General features: G+C 42.1%; 1 protein-coding gene across 1 annotated transcript in view; it reads right to left on the reverse strand.

Annotated features, from left to right (window-relative positions):
* Positions 1-5,667: 5,667 nt before the first annotated feature.
* hdac7 (histone deacetylase 7) overlaps positions 5,668-21,258 on the reverse strand; it is a 56,387-nt gene continuing 40,796 nt past the window's right edge. The window contains exons 10-25 of the mRNA XM_022757487.1: positions 21,044-21,209; positions 20,280-20,485; positions 18,990-19,193; positions 17,931-18,290; positions 17,552-17,672; positions 17,194-17,243; positions 16,406-16,513; positions 14,870-14,925; positions 14,313-14,400; positions 14,045-14,164; positions 13,854-13,951; positions 8,482-8,600; positions 7,921-8,054; positions 7,337-7,418; positions 6,794-6,932; positions 5,668-6,702 (exon numbers count right to left, since the gene is read on the reverse strand). Of these exons, the coding sequence (XP_022613208.1) occupies positions 6,660-6,702; positions 6,794-6,932; positions 7,337-7,418; positions 7,921-8,054; positions 8,482-8,600; positions 13,854-13,951; positions 14,045-14,164; positions 14,313-14,400; positions 14,870-14,925; positions 16,406-16,513; positions 17,194-17,243; positions 17,552-17,672; positions 17,931-18,290; positions 18,990-19,193; positions 20,280-20,485; positions 21,044-21,209 (2,094 nt within the window). The 3' untranslated portion in view covers positions 5,668-6,659. The remainder of the gene's footprint in view (positions 6,703-6,793; positions 6,933-7,336; positions 7,419-7,920; positions 8,055-8,481; positions 8,601-13,853; positions 13,952-14,044; positions 14,165-14,312; positions 14,401-14,869; positions 14,926-16,405; positions 16,514-17,193; positions 17,244-17,551; positions 17,673-17,930; positions 18,291-18,989; positions 19,194-20,279; positions 20,486-21,043; positions 21,210-21,258) is intronic.

Consider the following 21,258-nt stretch of genomic DNA (forward strand, 5'->3'; position numbering starts at 1 on the left):
ATTCAACACATATCCATGACAAACCACTTCTTCCTTCATTGCCAATATGCATGAAGCCCAGCAACCTATCATTAGAATGTCCCAGGGAGGTAGCTAATGTTTCCAGCTCCTATGAAGTCTTTTACTGAGCCCCATAGTCAGCACACTGTGGTCTCAGAGGACTAACCTTCACTGACATGTTACAAGACACTTGACATTTAAAAAGAATTCAGTTCTGGGAGAGAGGAAAAAAAGAAGCCCCTGTGCATTTTGTTTATAAAATGAGTGCGACTGGTCCTTTACAATCAGGCAGATGAATTTTGACTCTACATTAATTCCAGACAGCGTTCATCTAACGTACTGAGACATGATGGCGTCTGCAAGTTTTACTCCAGAACTTTTCTTGGTGCAGAGATTGATGATGTGTGAAAAATTTGGAGATTTGCTAACGCCCATTCGTGTTTCAGTTTAATGCCCATGTGTCACCCACCCTTGTTTGAATCAAGTTGTTTTACTGACATGAGATCTTGATCCTAGGATTATTAATGTTAAAAAAAACAACATTTATTTCTGTTATTTTTAACAATGATGAAATGAATGAAGAGGATGACTGTTATCTTCCTCTGGTGGCATTTTGGAAATATGAAATTCCTGTTAGCAGCAGTAATTTGGAGTAATAAAAAGATTATTCCAATGACCATCATTCAATAATAAATACACGCCACAAACTCAGTAACATGTCTCCATTTTTATCTTTCCAGCTGCTGAATAAAGTGACTGTGATCTTCCCTCTACATCTCCATGCTCCTTGCTGCCATGTCTGCCATCCCAATCACATGGACTTTGATGCAAACGGAAACCTTTAGGTTCCTCACTTTTGGATAGATCAAAAGTGATCGGGATGCAGACTGACATTTCTTTGGACCAGCTAAATCAACAAAACGCTGTCATTTATTGAGAAGAAAATGCCGCCACAGGTCAAGTTGGAGCAGTATTTGTGTTTTTTTGTTTCATTCTATTTTCCCCTAGAGATTATTCTAAGAAAATTTATATAATAGCTGTCACTGGAAAAAGACTGCAGATTTCAATCTCAGATAATAGTGTGTTCATCTCTTGTACATGTGTTTACAGCGTGTGTGAGGCTTTGTTTTGGTTTTTTTTAAGAGCATTTACTTGAAGCATATACAGTGGGGTGCTTTATGACAAATGACACTGATACAGTATGACTGAATATAAACATTACAAGCAGAAAAAATAGAGTAAGTGATACATACAGCACATGTATCATTATTTGAAAAATAAAAAACTGTCTTCAAAATGGTTTGTGTTGTTTGGCCAAAACTGGATGATGAACAGCGCAAAGATTTACACTGGCACCACACCCTCTTTGTCTCCTGTCTCTCTTGTTAAACTGTCTCTCTTGTTTTCCCTTCCTTCCTCCTTCCTCCTTCCCCCGCTCAGTTTTTTTTTTTTGTTTTTTTAATGAGGTCTGTGTGCCTTTGCCTGGTCAGTCAGGAACAGTTAATTCCTCCAAAAAGAACACGTTAATGTGCAATTAAGGGCTGTGGGGATATTTATAGCCTGTGTGGACTTAAACCTCTCGGTTGTCGCTTGATCTTTTCTGTTGTGTATTTTCATGCCTGAGCAAAGAGTTAAATCAGTAAAACATCAGTACAACATCTATAGGACCTCATACATGAGAAGAACACTACACACTGGTCTCGTCAGTCTACAGATTTCTGTTGACACAGCTTCCTGGTATTTATTTTAATCCACATTGTAAGTTAATTAGAGGCTAATTGGTCCCACTCCATGGCAGAGTCTCTCACCAATCTAAATACAAAGGAAAACTGTATATTTTATCAGTGACGTGGCTTGAAAATGTTCTTCTCTTCCTCTAAAACACGGCAGCTTTGAAAAAAAGCCCCGGGTCTGCAGTAACGTGACGTATATGTGAGGTCTCAGCGGGCAGACTCACCGGTGCAGCCACTTAAAGGCTCTGCTCGCGCTCACAGGTGTTTCCGTTTGTTCTGATTAGAGCTCTGCTCAGCTGCAGGCTGGGTGGAGTTGGAAAAAAAACTTAACACGATATCTGAGCACATAAAAAGACTAAAGGTGTAAGTCGTCCCGCCTTAACCGGTGCAACAGAAACTAACAGCAGGCGTCAATCAAACAGTGCTGAAGTGCTGCACGTGGTGTTTCAGTGATAGGAAGATAAGTGCGAGCAGCTTTTTCTCTGCCTCCTTCCGGTGGACAGAGTCATGTGACATCTGCTTATTGATTTTTTTTCTTTTTGAGTTCACAGACCTGAGAAGTTTGCTTTTTCCGGTGGATGCTGGCTCTTAGTAGGTGACTGCCCAAGGAGGACGACTAGTTGCGCTGATCACACGGTGACGTCACACCTGGGATACATTGATCGTTCTGTGGAACGGATGGGAAATGTGTTTGTGACATCCAAGCATTCATGTCATCTCAAGATAGACCGACTGAGTCAAAAAGAAATGCACCCAGGTGCTTACATGGCCACAAAGTCATTAGACAAAAAGTGTTGGCTGAATCATGACGACACCTATTACGTTGTCATGACTACACAGTACACAAAAATTGGTATATGTATGAATGAGATGCTTGTATTAGATTTGGGTTAAATTGCACTGAACTGAGATTTTTTTTCTTTTGTAAAGTTTGATTTTTTGAGGCATGTCTGCATCAAAGTCTTAACGGTAGACGTGCACAGTGAGGATCTGAGGTAAATAAGACGGAAACTAGTAATTATTGTAACACAATGTGACATGGACATGGCATTAAGATGCATGATGTTTTTGGAATAAACAGCAGTAGCTAGCTAATAAGATACTGGCTTGCAATTTGTGGTATGAATAAGACGCCTTAATGTGCTATTCTAATCTGCTGGTGGACAGTGTCTAAACAGCTGGAACTGAAATAGCAAATTAGCCTGCTACTAGGGACAACAGGGCAGATGTCACTTAAAACTGAACTCATAGATATTGCTAGATGACTTGTTCCTGTCAGTGATAACAAAAAAAATTAAACCTTCCTTAACCTCCTTTAAGCTAATATTCTTTAACCTAACACACCAAGCACTTTCTTTATTCACAACCAACTTCAGATCTGTCTCCATAAATTATTGACATGATCGTGATGCTCAGCGCTCACTCAAACACCCATAAATCCTACCTGGTCATATTCACTTTTTAATGCAGTTACTGCAAACATTCAATGATCTTTTAGTAATTTATTAGGAAATAGAATCAGGATTTTGTGAAGATTATCACAGTTATATTCACTGATGCACAAGTTCTATGCAAATTGCATTTTATATGATGATGTTTGGACAAAAGGGAAATATAAAAACGGGCTTATACTGGAAGTTATTTTTTTTTTAATCAAGAGGAAAAGACAAAAATAACAGTACAAAATAGACAATCTTTCTATACATACACATGGTAGGAAATGTAAAGGAAAAATAACACATACAGGTAAATAATAAAGAATAGCAATGAAACAAAGATTTCAATGTCATGTTTTTAGATACAGAGTTACTGTAAGTCCAGTTAGTTAAGAGTTACCAATACACATACTACTGAATGCATCAAGGCACATGTGTGACATGTGTATTTTGGTCTTGAAGTTTCTATTTACAGTGTCTTTCTTTAAGAAGAAGGTACAATGACATCAGTAATAAAGGGAATTAAGAGCTGAGGCAATACTGGCCTCTATAAGACAAAAAATATATATAATACAGGAGAGGTCACTTACAGTATTAGACAGGCATACATACATAAACACACACACACACACACACACACTCTAACACACAAAACACATGACAGAAGTTTACATATGTACTAGTGCACATGCAATCACACACACTCTCTCTCACATTAACACACACACACACACGCACACATAGACAACATAGAAAACATTTACTTCATAGACGCCGCGTGCACCTGCCCGGCACGGTGTATAAGACAGGCACAGCATGTCGTTTGAATGCTGTCACTTGTTGTTAAGAATACTATGAACGACACTAAAAGAATGACACACTTTTCAGTTGCCCTCACCTCAGAATAAAAGTCCTCCATGCAACATTTCCTTAACAATTCCTACTGGGATGGAGCAGTAGTGCAACAGCAGAGGGACCTCAGACGGATCTATACTGTCCTGCTGTCTGATAGAAAAACTCTGAGGCCTTCTGTTGGGCAGATGATGCCCAGGGTCTGACTAAACTCTCATACAGTTTCCTACCTGGATGCTAAACTGACAACAGTTCCTCCAGCCAGTTAAATGAACTCGCTGTGGAGATTGTGCTAATGTTATTCTAGATTTTACAAAAGCTGTATTTACACACAAACGCAACATCGGGTCTCTTTTTTATCAAATCTGTTGAAAATTGGATTGTGCTGATTTAAAATTATTTATTATTATGGTTATAAAAAACTCAAAGGAAATCTCTAATGCAACAATTTTTAGACAAAGCCATGTAGAAAGTACTAGTCAAATATGAATTTCATCAGTCTCAGTTTCATTAGAGACTTTTAGTGTCTAGATGCTGCTTCAAATTATAGAAATCTGGAAATAAAAGTCAAATTTTGTCAAATGTAATTATCTAAATTCATCTATCTGCAGCTTTAATCTAAAAGCATTAGCATTCATGTTCATCAGAAGTCTAAACTGGTGAAACCTAGTGCGCATGAAAAATGAACTTGCAAACTAAAAAACATGATCTTGTTATTTGTACTTTTGGAATGCAGAGCCCTCACACGCCCCTGTAGCAGGGCGGTCACAACGATCAACATGACCTCTACTACAAAGACGATCGACTCTAGGTTGACTGTAACAAGGAGTGCAGCTACTAAACACGGTTGCAGAGAAGAGTCACATATGGGAAAAAAAAAAAAAAACAGAAAAAAAAAGGTCACGTACAAACAAAAACACAATGCATTAGTTTCCTTAATTAGACTGTGATGAAGCTTGGACTCCAAACTTATTTAGATCATGAACAAAACACTCACACCAGTCCGGGTCACTGAACTCATCAAACGAGAATACAAAAGTCTGCATATACGGTGTTCACCTAAATCCACAGGTTTCGAATGTCGTCTTTTTTAAAAGTAGAGTAAGAGCAGTGTCCGTACTGGTCCCTCCTGTTGCTTGCATACAGTCCCGTTGCCAAGTGCAGGCTGTTTTTTCTTTTTTTTTTTTTTTGTTTTTATTTTTAAGGCAGTTTTCTTTGGGTGATGTCCATTAAGTGCATTAACATTATTGCCACTATCGAACAATACAATGGTCCTCAGTGGTGCCACGGTGGAATGAATGCTCCTTTAGTCTCAAATATAAACAATAATATACAGTATTCAATACTAGTGGTACATCAACAGTTCATCATTGCTTTGTACATGTGTGTGTAGGTGTATTTATATGTGCGTGTGTTTGTATGTGTGTGTGTGTGTGTGTGTGTGCATTTAAGACACTGAACAGGAGTAAAAAATAACCCTTCTCCTAAGATCTTGCCTACTTCTCAGATTAACTTCAGAGGAAATACAACTGTACAGTATTTCGGCCAAAACGTGTCCTTAGACTGAGTCAGAGACTTCATAAGACATCTCATGAAGAGTGGGAAAAAAATATAGCAAACACCATTTCATCCAAATCTTCAAAAAAAAAAAAAAAAAAAAAAAAAAAAACAACTATTAAATAACCTAGAGAGAGGAGTTGTTTTTTTTCCCAGAGCTTTGGAATTTCTTATGGTTCACATTATGGAATGAACAGTGCAATTAAACAACAGGGACTTTCGCCCTTTCTTTGTTTCTACAAAAAAACCACAGTTGTCCTTTTTGTGTCTTCATTTTCTCTCTTTCCCTTGAGTTCTTTGTTGTCTTCTTTTAGTGGTTAAACTGCATGTAATGACATCATTAAAACAGACAATCTCCGTGTCTTCTTCTCAATGTTCTTTTCTTTTTTTTGATGTGGCCACTTCTTTCTTTGTTTTTCTTTTCTTTTTGCATCTCATCCATCAGGTACATTTGCACAGTACATGCTTGCACCTGATGTCATACAGTAGGTTCGTCCTGCGTCAGCCGTTCTGCAATACATTTGGTCGACAGTGGCTTCAGCTCTGATATGGATGAAGCGATGTGGCACGAGAGAAAAAGAATTTATAATCCAAAGTCGTCTCCTTCTGAAACCAGATGTTGGTCTTTTCTTTAAGGCAAAAAATTAAGGCAACAAAACAGCTGCTGGTACATAGTGCTTCAAGAAGAGTCAGTGTCTGTTCCTATAAAGGTTTGTGGTCACAGAGCTGTGGGCCCGGACCACAATCCACTGTCAGTCAGGAGACATGGAAAGTCTATTAAAAATCATCTTGTATTGCTCTTTGGTGAGGTTTCAGAAGGTTTCCCAGCTGCAGGTAGTGCTGCTGGCGCCAGCTGAGTGGTTACCAGCATTGAGGTGCTCGTACGGCAGGTCTGTTAGAGGTTTCAGCATTGTGGGTCGCTGGATGTGCATGTGTGGTGAATAAGGCAGATGGGTGGGGCTCAGTGGCATTACAAAATGCATCCCCATTCATGGTAATGTGACAGCGCAAGAGATCCGAGGCTACAGGTCCGGCCCGACTCCTGAAGGTGAGTTTCTGTGAGGTGATTGGTCGGATTCTTCTACATGGAGTCGCTGTCGTGCTCCATCGGCTCATCAGGGACGCTGGAGAAAAACACAGATTGTGAGTGGAGAAAGTGTGTTTTTTGTCGTGTGTGTGTGTGTGTGTGTGTGTGTGTGTGTGTGTGTGCTCTACCTCTTGTTGGAGAGGACTCCCACAGAGAGCGAGGCCAAAGCATTGACAGCATCTGTTTCCTCACAGTCTCTTGTCTGAGCAGCCAGGTAGGACAGACCCACTGACCCACTGTGAGCCTTCACACTCTGCCAGTACTGACCTGCAACATCCACACACACAGGTTACTGCTGCTTTCATGTAATAAAATAAAGAAACAAAGGAGGAAGAGGACGAAAGTTTTGTAATAGATAAATAAACTTTTGTGTGTTATCATATATTTGTGAAATAGTTCCATGGGCATGCAGTGTTAAAGGATGATATTTATCTGTTTGATAAAGATAGATTCAGTCGGAGCTTGTTTATTTTCTTTGTGTTTGTGTTATGTAATTGAGTCAGCTGTTATTGTTATGTGCATCATGAGTAGTGTGAATGTGTAAGGTTGTATCGTCAACATCTAAACATCTAAAGAAGAAGGCGGAGAGGGAAGAGAATGAGCGTAGCACTGGAGAGGACCAACCGACAACAAAACGAAAGAAGAAGTGAATAAAGTTTGATTGTGCTCACTTTGTATCTGGATGACCGTCTGCAGGGAGCGGACTGCGTTGGCATTGGGCTTCTGAAGCAGGACTTCTTCAGGCAGCGGGTCCTACAGGACAGACGCACACATGAAGACACAATCAAATAACTTTAGTCTTAATCTTAATCTTTAGTCTTAGTCTGACATCCTTTCAGTGGTTAAATGGCTGGTGACTGAAGAGATATCATTTCTTGTCTAAAAAACACACTTACTGAATCCACAGATATTATTGAAAAGAAAAAGCACATTTCATACAGTATGTTGTACTACATCATACTATGGGCTCCATCAATGTGTGTGTACATGGGCCAATTTTCTTAACTTTGGGAAGGGGAATTAACAAAGGGGTAAACAGCCCATTCGAAGAAGAGAAATATCTGAAATCTGTTTTTTAAGTTTGAAACTTTCCCGCCTGTCATGCCTGACTTTTCAACCCCCCCGATATTCCACAAATTCAAATACCACAATCCCTGAAAAGTACTTCATTTTCATGCTTCCTTCATGTGTCAGTTACGCAGATAATCCTGGACAGACATTTGAAACCCGATTCCATTAACCCAGCATGCCTTACCTGTATGCCCAGGAGTGCACTGACACAGGCTTCAGATGCGTCGCAGATAGCTGTGAGGTCGTGACCTCCCTCAAGCGCCAAAACCAGACGACCCCCTGCTAGAGACATCAGCTGGCGGGTCAGGAAGCTGAAACCTGTGGTAGACAAACACACAGAAATGTTAACATGAAGTATGAACCGTGCAAAAGCCAATAAGAATGAAGCTTGGCACGGAAGATGCAATGATTAGACCACGTATTGCGAGACTTAAAAAAAAGGTTTTGCTGTAATTTCCAATACTCTCCAAAAACAAAAGGTATATTTTTACCTTGTGGATCCTCCCACGGCAACATTACCAACTACCAATTACAATAATTATGGTTACATCAGTGATCAAGTGAGTTACGGTGACTCCTGCTCTTTGGTCCATGCTTGACTGGAGCTGTAATAATCTATTAATATCTCTGAATATCCGCAGGACGATAAAATAAAGTTCTTATTGGCATCCCTTCCTAAGAACGAGACCTTGAGGTAACGGCTGGAGGACGGACTGTGCGGTCTGTGGTGGAGAACTATGCTTACATTTGGCGGAGACCTTGTACCCTCCCAGAGGAGCTGGGTTTCCCTCAGCAGCATCAAATCCAGCCGACACCAGAACGACGTCCGGGGAGAACTCCTGGGCGATGGGCATCACCACAGACCTGAAAGGACACACACACACACACACACACACGATGAAGAGCTTTGTGTTGTTGCAGTTGCTACTGGCTGCCAATAGAGGTTGATACAAGTCATGCATTACACAACACTCACACAGTGTCTTTCCTTTTTGTGTATTGCAGCTTTTTTTGTTTTTGTCCTGATATGTGACGATTTGAACAACTGAAAAGAATAGAAGCAGAGGAAACTCTTTTTTCTTTAGAGTCGCATAAAAAGCAGTAACAGAATCCTTCATACACAAGTCTCAATAATAACTTCTAAATTCTACCCGTCAACACTCCAGAGAGGTTGAACACACACCTGTAGTTCTGGCTAAAAAGTGAACAAACTCTGCAGTCAACACTTGGAGCCACTGTCAAAAAGCAACACTTAACTACTGTTTACATTGCTGTGGTGACATCACCAGTGAGACATCACTTGTTTGTGACATTTAAATCACTAGCAAGGTTTTAAAACAGCAAAGTTCAATCACTATTTGAATGGCAAAATGGATTTATGTTGAATAGGAGGGAGAATAACAAGACTGTTTCCCTTGTTATTCTCTTGTTAATCTCAAGTAGACACATTAAGAGTCAGATCTGGAACAAACAAGAGGCACGCTTCAACACACTGTCCAAACAGTGACATTGTACTTCCACAACCAGACTTGTAGCTCACATCTCAGTTGATTCAAAGCTTAATGATTCACCGTTTCTTGGACTGATTTGATCAATATGCTCGTGAAGTTTGTCCCTAATATTCCACACTGGACGATCTCCCTGAGATGACAAATATTTATGATCAAATCTAAAGAAAAAAGTCATTAACAAGTGAACCCAAGGTTTGGCTGATCCAACCAGAACTGACAAAGGAGCACTGTTTCTCTGCTGGAGAGGCTGCAGAGCCCCGAGTGCGACCAGTCTGCTTGACAAAGTCATATTGTTTTGTCAGCTCTTGTAGCTGCACAGTGTTATTGGTGCACTTCAAACAGATGAAGATTTCCTTAATGCTATTGTTGTTAAGAAGAGAGCTGGTGCTGTCCTGAGGTGGAACGAGGCTCAACTCTGCGGCTCGACGCCGTCGGCAGAGTTCAAAGTCAGAGTGTGTGAGTCTGTTTCCCATTAGAGGCTTGTCACTCGCCTCACGTCATTGACAACACAGAGAAAAGAGGAAAAACAGTCCATCTGGGATCCATTTACTTTCATTATTCTGCCTGGGGACTTTGGAGACCTCCCTCCCTCCCTCCCTCCCCTCACACACACACACGCACTCACGCACGCACGCACGCATGCACGCACACACGCACGCACACACACACACGCACACACACACACACAGTGCTGTCATGACTGCATGCAGATGGACAACATGAGCTCATAGACAAAAAGGAGGACACACAGAGATAAAACACACAAACACATTCCAGCACACACACGCTAATACACAACACAAAGATATACACAACACATGGATGAAATTTCATGCACATACACACACCAACACGTGAAGTCGTAACATTTTTACTGTGTCAAACCTTTACAGTGTGTGTGATGTGTGTTGTGTGTTGGGGTTGTGTTACGCTTTGATTTGATAAATAATTCCTAAGACCTAAACTTCATCATAGCCATGTGGATATGAAGCAGAGCACGCACACACACACTTCACTCATCCCCACACATGCACACACCTAACCGCAAAACCCCAACCCCACCTCGCCTGTAGACCCATTAAAGCTCCTGCGCTCCCCCCAGAGAGAGAAACTACAGACAAACTAATGGAAAGATGGAGGGGAGGAGGGAAGGTGGAGGAGAGGAGGGGATGCTTATTAAAGATCAATCAAGGGAGGAGATGTAGAGGGGCAGAACTGTGTGTGTGTGTGTGTGTGTGTGTGTGTGTATATATGTGTCGGGTGGTGGTGGTGGGGGTCGGGGTGAGAGTGAAGGATAAGGTGAAAATGCACCGACGCTCCCCCTCTGAAGCTGAAACACTCAAACTTTAACCCATTACATTTATTTCAATCGATGGCTTACACACTCTTTTCCACAGACCGTTCAAACATTTACAAAATTCATTAATTACAAAGGGAGACGGAGAGGAGCGTGACTGGTGGGTGGGTGGGGGGGAACGCTGCCCTCTCATTACAGCCTAAAGAGATTATGTGTCCCTGCAGGATAATCATAATCATTTTCATTTTCTGTTCCGGACAACAGAAAAGTTGTTTTTTTCCCTATAGTCTGATGTTTTAGAAAGACGTTCATGTCACGCTGGTTCATGAATTTCACTCTGTGTCCTGTCGTGTGCGCTAAGGGTTTCTCCTCGTCTTCTTAGCGCCTGGACTGAGGGACCTTTGATGATTTGGGCCTGTAAAGCTAACAGAGACATTTGCATTTAATCATTTGGCAGATGTTTTTATCCAAAGCGACTAATACAAGCGAGGGACAGCACTAAAGCTTCAGTGCAGTAGTAGTAAGTCCAAAGTGCTACGTCTATTCAATAAGAGAAAGGAGATCAGCTGGGTGGTGTACGGAGTGAGGTAAGGCCCGATGCTAGATACTGGGCTTCACGGTTAAATTGTGTTACTTATCTGTCATCCTGGTGGCTGAGATGCTGACCATGTAATCACATCATCTCTACTGCTTTTTATTTTATTCTATTATATAGGGAAAATGCAGTTTAATATAGTTCCAATACAGAGCAGGAGACTCTTGTCCCTACTTGTGTTTTTACACAGTGTAATGAAAATATACAACATTTCAAGTCCACCTTCGTTGTGTGTCATCCCCTCTCTCTCTCTTTACCCACATTTTCCTCTCATATACGTCTCATTCTATACGAACTAATAATAATTAGTGACCTATGGTAGAAAATGGCACCTTCTGGTGGATTCGGTCAAAGTTTCATCTGGAATCGGTGACCTCAACTCACATCTCATCTTTAAATGACTTTTATTTTCTATAACTGAGCGGGCAATTATCTGAACAGTTTTGATGTGGTGAACTCTCATCATCCGGGGCTAAAGGCAGATTGAAACAAACTGAGAATTACTTAGATCTTCTATTAGGTCCAGATCTGAAGACCGGCCCATACGATTGACATTATGTAATAAAAATGATACTTTGAATCAGTCGGTCCCATTGAACTTGAGGAGGCACATCCCTCTTAATTCTCTTTAGATCTGATGGGAAAGCGGTTCAACCCAATTTTGTCATTAAATACTTTTCAAAACATTTTCTCTTTTAAATGTGAAGAAAAACACAACCCCCTTTTTTCTGGGGTTTTCTTCATGACCTCAAGCTGTGGGAGGTGCACACCTACCTCCTCAATGTCCAAAACCTCGAGCTCTCTCACATGAAGACAGAACACTGAAGCCAGCATTACCTGAACGTTTCCTGTTCGGCTCTGACGTTAAGGGACGAGTTTGAATTTAAATTATGAGCAGATATGAAAAAACATGATATCTAAATTATATCTGGTGTTTTTCTCCATCCAACGGGCACGGCCGCTGTCAGCAGGACGATATACATACATAGGACCTTCTGGACTTTCCAACAGCATGATTTTCATGTATCCTCTCACCATGCAGATGTGATCTAATCTAAACACCCACGCTTCGCTTCCAAATAGATTTCACGTCACATCACAGCCATGGAAGTGAACCGCTCCCCCTCAAAAAACACCAGGTGCACAAGCCCCCCGCTTTGAATTATTCTCACGGGCAAAATCTGTCTTTGTCTACCTCTGCTCCACAAAAAAGGTCAAAGGTCAGGGTCATGCTACAAGGAGTCAGTCCTGGAGCTGGCAGGAAATAGTGTTCTGCTCAGGAATACTTCAAGAGGAAGGACAGCTTCGTCTGACTTCTGAAACTCTTCAGATGAGCAGTGATATGTTTGAATCATCGATTGTGAATGATCGTGTGTGTTAATGGAAGTGCACACTAACGACAGGACCGAAGTGCACGCAGGCAGATCGTTGCTGATGGTGCCTGCCATGGCCCACCCACCTCATGTATGTGTGAGAGTGCATGTTTGAGTGTGTGTGTTTGTGATTGAGGACTATATAAACATGTACATGCTTGTGTGTATGCCCCACCCCCAACCTCCACCCCCCATCCCCCCCCACACACACACACACCCACGTTCTCTCTGCAGCTTTGCCACTGTTCCCCTTTTCCAGTAACCATGCGGTTGCCACAGTTTCCTTGGGGTTTGCTCCACCAGACAACCAAAAAGCCCACACTACTGAAATTTTATTGGTGGCAAACACCCACCGTCGACAATTATCCCGACCCACGAGCAGGAAGTCACAGTCTGCAGTCTGTCAAACACAAGACCCGGACACCATTTGCTGTAAAGCATCTGAAGTTACTGGAAACCGAGAACGCCAAACACATGGTCCCCAAATGACAAGGATTATCAATTACGCAAGAAGTACGTCAGAGGCGATGTGGAGCGGAGCCTCTGATCAGCTTAAGTGTGTTTGTTGTGGCTCAGTGTAAAGGAAATGAGAGAAATTGTCTGATTACAGCTCCACTGAGTATCTTCATCCTGATCAATAAAAACTGGAACACAGCTGGTGGCAAAGTTATTGGGCTTTTTCTGTTTGTTGCCTAATCTACCAGATTTCACATCCAAGACTCGAATTAAAGTCAGAAAGACAAACCAAGCATTCCTCATGCACTGGCCTTACTAATGTGAGCATGCTGAAACAATGACAGCAGAATGATCCACTTTGACTTATTGTCCCGACACTCTGAATATTTTCTGTTCTTCAGTCTTTATGAAAAAGAGCTGTAGTGAGATTATAAATAATTTTCAGTGCAGCGTATATGATAAAATGAAAAAAAAAAAAAAAGTCAACGTTCTGTTGTGTATCACAAACTAAATCTGAAGATATTTATATTTCCATTCACACCAACTTCCCAAACTCTTCCCAAAAGTTTAAAAGAGCTACTTCCTCCTTCTTATGAAGTGAACCTGAGAAACAGTCCTGTACAACAGTCTACAGGAAGTGTCTAGTCTCTGTCAGAGCACGGAGTACCACAACATTTGTAATGTAAACACTTTGTAACGTAGACTTATAAATAAAGATTATTACAATTATATATCATAATAAGCACTGCAGCTGTTCTGGAGGCTCGTAGAACAACTCAGACACTTCATGCTGGTTTGTCCTATAATTACTCACCCACATGTATAAATCGCCTTATCTTGTAAGCTTGTGTTGCAGTGCTTAAACACAGCAGCAGCTGTTTGTACCTGAATGCAGCGAGGTACTCGGCATCTCCCATGGGTGGGTCCAGTCCTCCCGTCCACGCCACGTTGACGTTGAAGCCCTCGCCCGCACCAGAACCGACCTAAAAATCAAAGAAACGCATTTAGAACCAGTTTAATTCTGGCGGTACTTTCACTCAACAACAGGGCGACAAAGTGTCCTGGACGCCGCTCACCTCCACCGGCGAACCACTGCCAGGGAAGAAGTTCCCGTCGTCATAGCGATGAAGCGAGATGTAGAGAACGCTGGAGTCACTGTAGAACACTTCCTGGGTGCCGTTACCGTGGTGAACATCCTAGCAACAGGACGACGTATTAATACTATACTGAACACAGCAATACCACAGGAAATACATTCACGTCTGACCACTACAGGAATATCTCAGTGGGTTTTCATCAGTTTAAACAACAACAGTGAAAATAAAAGCACAAGGTTAAAGTTACCCAATCCACAATGAGGACCTTGCTGACGCTGAGCTTGTGTTGAAGCTGCTTGGCAGCTATGGCCACTGAATTGAAGTAACAAAAGCCCCTGTAGAGACAGAGACAGTGACAGAAGTGTAGAGACAATTTAGAACATGAGAGGGAAAAACACTAAATCTCTGCTGGCTTCAGAGTGTCATGAGTAGTGCACAGTCAATGAGAAGTTTGGAAAGGCTCTGTGCTCTGCGTTGTCTGTAGTGTCAGACAGGGACTCAGAAATGTAAAATGGTTAACACTACAGCATCAGTTAAAAAAGAAAAACAACATACACACACAAAAAAAACACAAAGACATATTCATCTTCCTGATTTTGTCCCTTTGTCTTCTCTCTATCACTCCATAAATATCCTCCAGAAAGAAGCTGCTGACAGTGCAGCAAGAACAGGAAAACTCACTGTGGTCAGGCTGAGCATGTGACTGACACACACGCGCACACACACACACACACACACACACGCACGCACACACACACACACACATACACACACACACACACACACACACACACACACACTTACATTGGATTGGAGGGGTCTGCGTGATGCCCCGGCGGTCTGACCACAGCAAAGCCGTTCTGTGCAGAAGAAGAAGACGACGCTATTAATCAGTGTTTGACTGGATGTGAAGAACTTTACATGTTAAGAAACTACAATCCTTCACTTCTAAAGCTTTTATAATGTAAAGGAATAAAGTTTACATGAAGAAAACTAGACAGCAACTAATGCTTCCTGGTTTGTGTGAGGTTTGTTTACATCAGTGCTGCTTGTATTTGCAGCACTGAGGTGGAGCTTTATGAAATGACTTTGACTTTAAACCCAGTTTATCTTTCATAAACACCCGATCTTCCAGCCTCATGATATAGGGTTTTTTTTTATTATTTTCAGGAGGTTTACAGAGAGTATGACGGCTTTAGACAATTTTATATAATTATAAATGTGGATTTAAGATTTTTTTCACTCTGCTATTTTAAAAGCCAGTGAAGTGAATTAGAGTCGACTTCATCTTTATCATCTCAAAGCATAAAGCTAAACATTTCATGCATACACAAGATCAAATGCATGAGTTCAGGTCATCCAGGGTACTTATTATGTTGTCTTGTAAATAAGTATGTACAGTATACATTCTCTACAATATGTATAGCTCAAAAACAGCCTTTCTGAAGTGGAGCGGTTGTCCTGTGGTTGTGGTGTAGTGTGGTGGTTTGTTTACCGCTGCTGCTCACTACAGACTGAGCCATTGTTTTACATTCTCTGCCTGATTTACACTTTTTGTTTTTTTTTTCATCTATTTGTTTTTGGGTAGAAATGTTTGGATTGAAGCTGCCGGCTATAAATACTTTTAGCCAGTGGTATATTTACATTTGACAATTTAGGATGAGAAAAAAAAAAAAAAAGTTTATCCCAGACTTTTAATCATTGTGAGCAGGAAAAGGGAGAAATTTTAGGCCATTATGTGACAGGGAAAAGTCTTTTCTGAAACCCAGTCGTCTTTGAAGTGGGTTAGTAGCTCCTTGAGGCGGGGCGAGGCGCGCTTCTTTACTGGATGCACTTCTGAGTTGATGTTTCTCTCTGACCCTAGCCGTTGTCATGGGCCTGTCTCTTTTCTGTCTGAAAAGCAGTAACTTTGCACGTATGAGTACAAAATTAAATCTGTCATTTTTACGTCTTTGCCTTTTTCACCTTCTGACTAAATAAATGTGTTTTTAATCTTTATGTGTTCGGAGTGAGCGGCGATCCTCCTTGTGTGTGTGTGTTTTGAGTTACTTACATCACGGCAGTAAAACATGATATATAATATTACAAGTATATTATAACTGTTCATTCTTATTGGATTGACATTCCTTTCTTGCACTTCATCCATAATTTTCTGATATAGGGGAAACTTCTTGGAGCATTATTATACCTTCGATACAGTCATGTAGACGGCTGTGGTGATTTTTGAGAATATTTAATCTGTAATCCAAGTTTGAATTTTGCACATTATTTCAATGTGTAAATGCCTCGCTAAGACAGACGGAAGCAGAGCAGAGCGACTGCAGGGTTCAGTTTTCTCACCTTTAGTTCTCCTTTGGCCACTCTGAAGGCCAGCTCCACCACGCTGCCTGCCGCCATTCGGGACGCCGTGGAGGTGTGCGACTCATTCCAGATTGTGTCGTTATCAACCTGCCGATCGACAGACAAACGATGGAGCTCATTGATTAAAAAGAAGCATCTACGAACACTTATTCATATGTGTGAAACTAGTTTTAATATTTGTTGTTGAATGAAACCTGAACATCCAAAAAGGGGATCTCTCGGGCAATAAAAGAAAACCAAAGACTTTCCCCTTGGGCACGGATGACCCAACACACAGCTGTGACTGGAGAGTAAAAATGTCAGTTTCACTCTCTCATCTCGAGGCCAGATCCATATTTGCCACTAATTTTCCTTTCCATTCTGTTTTTTCTCTTTGCTGTTTGTTCACAAACTGGCATTACTGTCCATCTGGCTCGGACAATGAAATCCGAGGCATTTCTTTTATCCTTGGTCACGGACATGTTGTTCTCATTAGTCTGACTTGTCATGGTCCGACACGGACTGTCAGGCGAACGTTAGCGTTGGGCCAAAGCAACCTCTCTTTTCCTCTTTAATATCCTGTCCTTCTCTCCGTCTTTCTTGTAATTTTCTTTTGCTGCTCTTCGGTGCTTTTGTTTGAAACTAGATCATCTTTCATCAACGCAGTGATTGTGGTGTATTGTATAGCATCCATTAAGAGCTTTGGAGAATTATAATCAAAAATGGAGCTCTGTGTGTGTGTGTGTGTGTGTGTGTGTGTGTGTGTGTGTGTGTGTGTGTTTTCTTACCCCTACTCCCCCGCATGGCAACATGACAAACATTCTCTGAGAGAGGATTCCTGTGGGAACAGAAACATAGAAGTTACCTTACCATATATATATTACTGTTTTTATTCTTTTCATTTTATAGTGTGAAGGTTAATGAAAACCAAAACACTTGGCATGAGAAAACTATTGGTACCTCGCTACCTGAATCACGACAAAATACAAACATAATTGTTAAACAAAAGTTTATTATAAAGCTTTAATTTAAATTTTGATCATATCAACTCTGCAGACAAACATTATTAGTCATGAGATAGTTCTCACTTAGATTATCTGAGTCAGAATTGAGACTACATTTCTATCAGGGTGAGGTGTCGCTCACCAGCCAGTTTGCGGTTATCCAGTTTGAGTCTGTTGAGGGGGTTGGTGCCGTAGAGCAACACATGGCGCTCTGTGTGGACCGACTGCAGCTCCTCCAGCGTGGCTTTACGCCCACGAATACTCTGTATAGACACAAGATTTTCATTTGACTTTCACGTCTCCAATAAAGAATCATATAGCATGTGGACAATGTATAATAAGTAATGAATGATAATGTTAAACAGACGGAAAGCCTGATTCTGCCCTGAAGTTGTCTGTGAACTCAACCTTTCTATTTTCTACCCGAGTGTCTAAACAGGCTAATTTATGTGTGTGTGTGTGTGTGTGTGTGTGTGTGTGTGTGTGTGTGTGTGTGTGTGTGTGTGTGTGTGGTGGTGTACCTCACACTGTCCCCTCAGGCCTCTCTCCTGTAGTCTAGACCAGATGCTCTGTATCCTCCCAGCATGCTCTGGGTGACTGCTGTTGTCTCCGCATGTACACTGGTGCTTCAGCATTTGAGAGTCATACACCAGGCCAGTGGTGAAGCGTGGTTTGCTGCTGGTCTCCTGCGGGGGCAGGCTCAGGGTCTTCTCAGGCAGAGTGAGAGAGGTGGAGGCTGGGGACGACTGTGTGCGCGACAGGGGGCGGTGGACACCCAACCTGCTACCGACCCCGCCGCTGTCTCGTAACATGGGCACTGCCAAGGTCTCCATCTGTCGATGCAGCTGCTGCAGCTGCTTCTGCTGTTCCCATAGCAATGACTACAGAGAGAGGTGGGGTGATGAAGGATGAAGGATAGTCATGTTATGGACAGATTTCCAAGTAAATATCATAAATATAAAAGAAGGCAAAATGAAGTATGAGAGGAAAGTGTAGAACAGAAACTATAGAGAGCCAAAGGGTCTCTGTGAATATTACTGCTCATTATATTTACATCAGTTTCTACATTTATTACATGCAGCTGTTACTTCCCTCTAATATTCTCTAAGTTAGTTGTATTCTAGGCTGATGTCAAGTGCTGGACGTTGCAGAGCTTCCTTCAGCTTAATGTCAATAAAATCTGCCTTAATTACCCCCCACCCCCCACCCCCCAACATCTGGATCAATATCAAGTGTAGTGTTTTCAATCTGGAAGTCTGATCTCTTCCTTTAAAAAGTCTCATTGTCATTCCTTCTATCCAAAGCTGGCCTCCTGACGATGTGGTGAAGGGTCGCAGCTCAGCTCATATTACATGCACTCTGTCATCATATCATGCTGAAATGACCACATAAATGTAATGAGTAGTCGTCAAACCACAAGACGACGCAACGGCAACTAGAACCAATGCAAGTGCAAGCGTGAGGCCGCCATCTACAGGACTGTTGGATGAAGAGCAGCCGTGTGGTTTCACTCCATCTGTCTAACTGCTTGTTGTGTGTGTGTGTATCTCGTGTGTCAGAGAACTCTCTGTTTTTCTAACCTGGTTGAGTATGAGCGCGTGTTGCAGGTTCATTTGCTCTTCGTGGCTCTTGGATGCCGTTGGCTCCGCCTCCCTCAGTGACTCTGACCTCACTCTGCTCTGATAGGTCGGCTCTGTGGGCGACATCCCACCACCGTCCTCTGAGTCCATGTCCTCAGAGGGGATCTGGTGCAGTCTGGGCTTCTCGCTGGACTTGGACATCAGCTGCACAAACACATACACATGCAGATTAAACATATCAGTGTTTGCACTTGGGCATTCAGATGAAGACATGATCTGCAGAGGGATTCACAAGCAGGCCCTGCACATTGCTGCTGTAGCGTAACACCTGATGAAAAACATGTGCAGACAGTACATACGCCTTTTTCTCTGTCTCAGTTACAACCTCATCTAAATATGCAGAGGCTAATGAGGGGATGTGAGTGAAAATCTAAAAGGTGCTTGTTGGAAACAACGGCCTTTGGGTCACAAAAATAAACACAAGCCGGTCAAGTTTGTGTTGGAGGAAGACATCTCACTGCCGCAACACAGATAGCAGTGTTTAAATGTTTTAACCCTTGTGCCCATATCCAAAATTGCATCCTTGAGACTGTCTCCTTCTGAAACAGGATTGCTACAGTCTGAAGAAAGCTCTTGGTATCAGCAGGAAGTTTCACATTTAAATCAGGAGGAAAGTCTGAAACTGTGAGGCCACGGCTTCCATTTTAGCAAACTGGCAACATTAACAAATTAGCTATCAGCACTTCCAGCAGTTTGCAGTGCAGCCATGGATACACAGACAGCTATCACTGGATTACATTGATACAGAGGGAAGTCTTTTTCTGTGATTTTTTTTCTTGCAGACTTACGAATGTCAGGGATAATGATATCCTTAGGAAGTGTATTTCACACTGAATCTAAATGTGTATCATGTCTGTGTGACTTCTCAAAATCCAAACACACACACACACACACACACACACACACACACACACACATAAACCCCTGCATTCAATCATTAGCTTCTAAGAAAACCTACACAAGCTAAGGCAAATAACATCAACAAATTTGCTGCCATGTCCGTCTCCTGCTTTAATCCACTTTCACAGTCTGTAATTTAAACTCTCACCAAGCTGAAGACGTTTACATGCTGCAAATTTAAATCGGATGCAAATGTGGAATAAGGCAGCGATAACGTGATTCCACTGTTTTACCTGCAGCCCCAGTAAATTCACGTAGAAGGTCAAAAGACCAGTGTTCGTGTCTTCTTACTAATAATTTTCATAGATGCAGATCAGAGTGCATTCACACCTTGCCAAGGTGGGTCTGCTGTTTGAGCCTCTCCAGTAGTTGTGTGTTGTGCTGTTGTTGGAGGAGATGTGTGTGAAGGTTCCTTGGGCTCTGGGGAAGGGGTTCAGAGCGTGTCCTGCTCAAGGGCTTGTGGGGCTGAGGACCTCCAGGAGACAGGTGGTCTAACTGGGAGGCGAACTGCAGCGGGACAGAGTCCAGGCCCGGAACTGGTGAGAGATACGGAGAACAAGGAGAAGGAAAGTAGTTATGCTACTTTATGAGAGACAGACCAACAGTCATGCACACACACAATAACTACCACCCTGCTGTCTTGTAAACTGACTGAATCATTTCTTTCATTTTAGAATCTGAACCACTGAACCGAGGGGAAAAGAAGAGCACAGGTGCCACGCCATCAAAGAAAAAGAAAAAAGATCATTCCAAATGTAACCACCGGGTGGTGCTATAACATTTCAGACAATACACTTGAAAGACCTTTGTGAAACCACTGCTTCCCTCGGTGGGTTCAGTGTTGATGAATGTATGTGGGTTCATTTGTGGTTATTTGTTTTTTTTGCAGCCTTGAGAACTTTTGCATGTGCAAACAATCCCAGTCCCAGATGTAAATCAGTTACAGAGGGTAAAAGTAAAATTGGTATTTCCTTATCAACGTTTCAACACTGATAACTTTCATATCCGTACACCTGTGCACATACACTGAGTGTGTAAATGCACGTACATGCCTATAGTATATGTGTCAGTGTGTGTGTGTGTGTGTGCCTCACCAGTGAGTAGCGGAGTGTGTACCAGTCCCGAGGGCTCCAGGATGATGACAGGCAGGTGGGGGTGCCCAGCCTGATCCTCCCTGCTCAGGGGGAGGAAGACTGACGAGCCCCCAGCTGTAACCACGGGAACCCGGCCGACCTTCAGAGAGGACAGCTCTCCATCAGCCTGCGCGCACACACACACACACACACACACACACACACACACACACACA

The sequence above is a fragment of the Seriola dumerili genome, unplaced genomic scaffold (assembly GCF_002260705.1).
Source record: "Seriola dumerili isolate Sdu_G_001 unplaced genomic scaffold, Sdu_1.0 BDQW01000278.1, whole genome shotgun sequence".
NCBI lineage: Eukaryota > Metazoa > Chordata > Actinopteri > Carangiformes > Carangidae > Seriola > Seriola dumerili.